General features: G+C 32.3%; 1 protein-coding gene across 2 annotated transcripts in view; it reads right to left on the reverse strand.

Annotated features, from left to right (window-relative positions):
- LOC108905474 (BTB/POZ domain-containing protein KCTD3) overlaps positions 1-6,775 on the reverse strand; it is a 29,398-nt gene continuing 22,623 nt past the window's right edge. For both annotated transcript variants that reach the window (XM_018708347.1, XM_018708348.1), the window contains exons 10-12: positions 4,727-5,010; positions 4,491-4,672; positions 1-1,656 (exon numbers count right to left, since the gene is read on the reverse strand). In XM_018708347.1, the coding sequence (XP_018563863.1) occupies positions 1,460-1,656; positions 4,491-4,672; positions 4,727-5,010 (663 nt within the window). In that variant the 3' untranslated portion in view covers positions 1-1,459. The remainder of the gene's footprint in view (positions 1,657-4,490; positions 4,673-4,726; positions 5,011-6,775) is intronic.

Raw genomic sequence — 6,775 nt, forward strand, 5'->3', positions numbered from 1 at the left:
TTTAAAAATTACATAAGGATCTCTTTTATCACATCACATAATAAAAACAGAATAAATCTCAACAGTGACATAATGTTATGCTTATAACTTTCAAACTTTTAACAAGAATATCAAAAGAATAAATTAAATTGTCAAGTGAAATATAACTCCACCAACCCATTTACAATAATTTGACTTTATACACCAAGTCTGAATTTTATTTTTAATACTTATCTATAGCTTCTCTTTGAGAAAAAAATATAAGTTGCACTTAAATTTACTTTTTAACTTGCATCATGAAATACAGAAAAAGTAATATTCATGACAGGCACAACACAAAGGAGTTTCAACAATTTTTTTTATTTCAATATGTTTTTCTTATGCCCTTTTAACAGCTTGTTTGTGGCCATTTCTACACAGAAAATTATTAAAATATATTTTCCACATCTACAGAGTGTTACGAAAAATGTGCCACTGTTCAGGGGAAGATGCTCATTAAAAAAAAAAACTAAAAGTTCTACCAACATGGGTTCTAAAACAGTCTTGTTTTTTTTTAACATTCAGGTTCCTTTTTCCAAAACAAAATTACTAATCTGAATGAAATTTGGGTGATTATGGCCAATTTCTGTTATTGTGTTCAAGTAAATTTAAATAACTGATAGGCAAATTGTGTAAGCACTATTTTCATAATTTTTCAGGAAAGCTTTATAAAGAAAAGTTTTCACAAGTACCTAATTGTATAAAAATTCATAACGAAGAAGAGCAAATTGAAAAATGGATGGAACGGCACATTTTGCACACCTTGGTGAAGCTGTTTATGCCCTTTCAATGCTAAAATATTTACTTTTCACAACCAAAATTTCGTAAAATAAAATAGTTTTGAAAATATTTGGGAAAAACAAGACAGATAAACTTTAACACCCTGTATCTTAGAAACAAAATAGGAATGGGACCATGTTGATAAGAATTTCTTGTATTGAATTCTTAATGAAGAATCTCCTCACAAGTGATGACATATTTTGTAAACACCCTGTATAATAGAGTCCAAGAGATTTTATTTGAAAAACAAACGTCAAGACTGGTAATTATTCAAGCATTTTCATAAAAATTTAGCAACATTAATTTATATCTTAGTACTTTGCAATGTAATAATAAAAAAATTCTCATTTCCATATTGAGCTACTTGTTTACTGAGAACACTTATCAGAAAAATCTGCAAAGACTCCACTGAATTCTATTGTATATGGAGATCAAACCTTAAAGAAAAAAAAATATTAAACGGCCCCATTATTTATTATCCTATGGTGCTTTCTTTATATAAATAAATCTACCCCCAAGTCAAACCAGGCAAGTGCACATGAGCAAGAATATATTCAAGAACATAAGAGGATCCTGAAGATTCTGGACCTATTTTAAATTCATAAGTTTCATGTTTTTATCAAATTGAAAAGAAAGCAACACTTACTAGCTAAGCCTAAAACTACGTTGAGCTTGAAGATCTATCACTGTCCTGGTGCAGCTGATTTAAAAATGCGACATTGCTGGATTTCAGGCGGGTTGCCGCAGCCAAAGACGGCGAGGGCGACATGCAAGGCGTGGAGCAAAGGCTGTTACTTATATCACACTGGTCCAACATCCGCAGTAGTTCCTCGGGAGAAGGACCCCCATTTGTTTTATCTGAAGCAATTACAGGTATCAGTTGGTTCATTTTATAAATAGTTGCAGTGTAAAATCGTGCGTTAATTAGTTATAACATAATCAGCTAGCTTATTTTCTAGTCTGTAGAATCAAGTAAATTTCAATATGGTATCCTTAATTACACAGGCCGACAAGATTTTCACCCAACAACATGAATATACTTTCCCAAAGGATTTCGGTGCGCTGAATTCAAATGCGAAGTTCAAATTTCTCAATTGACTCTGGTTTTCGAGATATCCTAACCTAAAAGTGCCAAAATCACGATTTTTTGACATATTTGAGGTTATATTACATGACAAAGGTAATTTTTTGCTGAAACCATTAATGGGGTCTTAAAGTACTATATTTCCTCTTTAAAACGTACTTGGATTTATCTCGATATCATTTTTCGTCTTTGAGAAATTGCATGTTGAAATTTAGTAGTTTGACTTATTTCTTGATTTTTAGAGCTTATGGGTTTGGAGTTAATGGGTTAAGAGTTTATGGGCTTAGGGTTTTTGGGCAAACTACTAAATTTCAACATGTAATTTCTCAGGCAATAAATGATATCGGTATAAATCCAAGTGCAATTTAATGAGTAAATATAGTACTTTAAGATCCCATTAATGGTTTTAGCAAAAAAATGAACCTATCTCTGTAACATAACCTCAAATATGTTTAAAAAATCGCGATTTTGGCACTTTTAGGTTAGGATATATCGAAAACCAGAGCCAATTGAGAAATTTGGACCTCCGATTCGAATTCAGCACACCAAAATCCTTCGGAAAATTTTGTCAGCCTGTATTATTTACTTGGTTGCCATAATAAAAATTTCAAAATAACGTTTGGCTCCGCCAGTATTTATACACATTATAATGCTTTAGGATCTATTTTGTAAGAGGAAAGTTAAATTTTAAAGGGGGTTAAAATTTTGACGCCCATTATTTTTAGGTATGTATTCTGTATGAAATATATGATTCTTTTAAACAGTCGTTAAATAGAACCAGTGAAATGGTATTCTGTATGACATTTTTTGGGTTAAATTTTAACCATTTCCGTTAAGTCTAGACGTTAAAAAGTTAATTTTAAAGGTTCTTAAATTGGTGGTTAAACTAGTTTTTTCGTATAAATTGAAATCTGGAGATAAAATATGGCATTCGATGGATTTATTCACCTGGTACTTGTTGAAATTGACGAGAATAAGAGGCAAATGTAAGTTTACTTTGAAAAATTCATATAATTATTAAAATGAGCTTAACTGTACACCTCAATCAAGCTATAAAGGCAACCAGAATTCCTCCACACATTCGAGTTTTAATGGCTTTGAATTTTTTTGGACAAGAAAGTTATCAGCTCTCAGCTGGTCAGGCATACAATTTTTCAGTGAGCCAACCCGCAGTAAGCAGATGTGTAACTGAAATCTCAGAGGATATAACAACGTTTTTATTACCTGACTTGATAAAGTTACCTTTCAACATTAATGAAAGAGAAGAAATATTGAGTGGGTTCAGAGATATGAACAATAAAAAGTTAGGTTAAATATCAATACTTTGTCTTCTTCTTCTTCTTCGTGAAATTGAGCACGTTTGAACTACAATTTCCAAATAAAATTTTTACAGTTCGTTAAAAAGAACTTTACAGAATAGAGGAAAACGTTAAAATCCAGAATTTTAATCATCCGTGAAATTTAACTGAGGTGCTTACAGACTAGACCCTTTTCAAAAGTATTTAAAGAATTCTAAAATAACTCAAAAGTGCTCCAACCAGACCATCTACTTACTTATAGATTTATGTAACATCTTCACTAAATTTATAAAAAATACCACATACAAAAATAACTGGACGAAATTCGATGTGTACGTTACACTTGCAGTTGGGGCTTATCCCAGGCGGATGGATGTTACATAACCTTTCCTAAGTCAGTCTAACAAGTAGCGTGGCTTGAAACAGTTGTAGTGAGCCCCTGCCATCACTATTTCGACTCTTCGATTTTTTAAAATATGAAATATTTGAGAACAGCATTGACATTTCATTTTCTGCTTGTAAAAGTACATCGGACGCGGTTGTCTACAAGTCAGGACAAGTAGCGACACGAGCCGCCTTTTGATCAGAAGTCAACAAATGGGGGATGAATTTCGCTGTGATTCATCTCAATTTCAAATTTTCGACTAAATATGTTGCACTGAGCTCTATAAAAGACCAGATAATTCAGCAAGTACATCAATACTATGCCTTTTATCCTTACACACAAGCGTGCAAGTTTTTTCCACATTTTCATCAGTTCTAGATGTTTACAGCCAACCTGGGCATTGAATATCTTTGATCGACATATCGTCATGTTTGAATTATGAATACCACTCATACACTCGAGTTCTTTTCAAGGCATCTTCTTTATAAACTGTAGACAACATATCAACTACATCCGATGCACTTTTACCAAACAGAAAACAAAATTCCAATACCACAGCAAATTTCATCTGGTTATTTTTGGATCCACCTTTGTATTTTACAATTTTTAGAAAGAGCTCAATATGATTGATTGAAAAAAGTGCAATCAAAACAATTGAGTTTCTAAAAGTTTTGGTAATAATTTTATACTTCAGCGATTTAATATCCCCCTCCCTTTGACGCATAGTTTTCAAGACATGGGTAATTAAAAATGGAATAAATAATTACAGAATCCTTATTTGAAATACAACTCATTCAACAAACTGATATTACAAAGACGCCATGATCTCTCCGATACAATGTTACAGACTAACAATTGGACTTAAATTAGCAGGCTATGATTATATTGACAATTTGAACTATTTTATTAATGAATATTTTCTTACCTAAATCAGTCTTATAAGAGAGATCGAGAGCTGTAGTTAAATCCCACATTTGTATAGAACCATTTGAGTGTCCTGTGAATATAAACCTTCGAGGCCTAGACCCCATTCTACTAGACCCCTCGCACTCGTGAACGCAGAATGCACTCACAGTGCTGCCATCTACAGCTTTGATGACACAAACTCTAAAATAAATGAACAAAATAAAATCTCATAGTTGAATGTTTTAAATTTGCTACCGTTTCCCATTGCTGGCCAGACGTACAAACAATTGGTCGGCATCAGGAACAACTTTTTGTATGAACACCTGTTCATCGTCCTGTTCGCCAAATGGGCCACAGTCGTTGGCAGCTCCGTGGCTTATCGTGGGTTCCACTGCTTCTAAGGCTACTATTTTAAAAGAAGCTTCTGGCGTAGAGCCTGGTTGGGTTGAGAGCATGCCACGGAATCTTGTGACACGCCAACTTCGTACATGATTGTATTCTGAGCACACAGAGACGAGATATTTTTCTGATAATGTCACCTATACATAAAAGATAATTCAGGTCTTCAAAAACAAATTCTTTGATATTTTCAAATTTCAAATGCTGTATTACTTGATTAAGATATTCTAATGGAATTTCTAAAAGGTGTTCATATATGAACAGTCTCAAGAAACTTAATTTTAATATTTATAAAATAATTTTGATACATTTTATATTTAGGCATGAAAAGCATAATTATTATATGCAAAAAGAAAAAATTTGATGCAGTAGCAGTGCTCTCTTGGCAAGTTTTTTTGCCTTTGAAAGGTTTAACTAGGAAATTGCATATTTTGTTTCCAATGGTGTTGTATACTGCATAAGCAGTACATATTAGAAAAAACAGAATTTTCAAAAATCAGTACAACTTAATATGGAGAATTTGAATTCAAATATTTTAACAACCAATTTCCTTCTCCATAAATGAATTGAAAATATACCAAAAATTGTGGTATGTAAAAAGTTTGTACAAATTTTAATGACAGATACTAGGCTACAAATCTACAAAAAAATTCAATTCAAGATGTCTTGAGATATATTAGCAAGTTATTCTTGATGTATGACATTGGATGAAAGGCAAACTGATTTATTTAAAAAACTTTAAAACAAAACCCAACTGAATTACTTGGTGTACATTGTTGTTGTCTATATAACAGAATAAAAGTGACTTTTTCCGCCGAAAAAACTCGACTATGTCTCGTTTGGCGTACATCAGCTACCCTGTGACATAAAGACGAGCAAGACGGTCTCGCTTGACATAACCAATGGATTAAAATTGTTACAGACCCAATTCCTAGCTTCATGGTGCAACAGAGTCCTGATAGACTTTCTTCCACTTAGCACTTATAAGAGTATTTTATATACATATTAAGGTTCTCTTGCGGGGCAGGCGGTGCGGGAAGGAAGCCTATGCTTATACATGGTAGTTTCATTGTAGTACCAACCTTACTTAAATTAATTTGAGTGAACTAAATATAATATATATGAATGAAATTTATACAATACATATTAGCTTGCACATATTTTTCATGTTTAATGCACGACAATTAACTTTTTATTTGAATACAAGTGTCTATTTATTCATTAAGAGCTTGTAAAATTATGGATGAAATCTGGCAACCTTGCCATTGCCATGGCGTGGTGGTCAATTGTCATTACTGTCAAGTGTGCTTTGCGCGTATTCCGTAAACATGAATGAACATCCATGATACAAAGGAAAAGTAATGACTGAGAAGCAATTTAAAATGCATATGAAACAGAATGTGGATTGATGAGAAAAAAGTAAAATGTGCAAACCGAGAATCCATATGATAACTATCAAGAAGCTCAGTATATAATAGTGAGACATCGCCTTGTCAAATTGAAGATTATGACAGAATATCTATACTATTCGTTTTGCAAAGAGATCCTTTCAATTTTTGTTTCAAATTGCTATTATATTGCATTAGATCACGAAAAATTTATTTAATATTATTACTACATGTTTTCCACTGGAATAATTTTGGTCTATAATCGAGCTATTCAAATATAGCGCATCAGTTGAAGCATTAAATACAGCGTACAGTGTTGCCATATTTCCTTTCATTGGATCAGATGTTTGTTCGAATTTGTCAAAACGTTATATATTCATTCCATTATCTCAATAATTACATTGTAAGTGCATATTTTTATTGTTTTAAAATGTTTAGTAATATTTAATTCTTTAATTACAATTTTATTTTCCCGATCCTAACCATTTTTAAGAGCAATATTCACGTTTGATTAAAG

This window comes from Anoplophora glabripennis, unplaced genomic scaffold (assembly GCF_000390285.2).
Source record: "Anoplophora glabripennis isolate ALB-LARVAE unplaced genomic scaffold, Agla_2.0 scaffold267, whole genome shotgun sequence".
NCBI lineage: Eukaryota > Metazoa > Arthropoda > Insecta > Coleoptera > Cerambycidae > Anoplophora > Anoplophora glabripennis.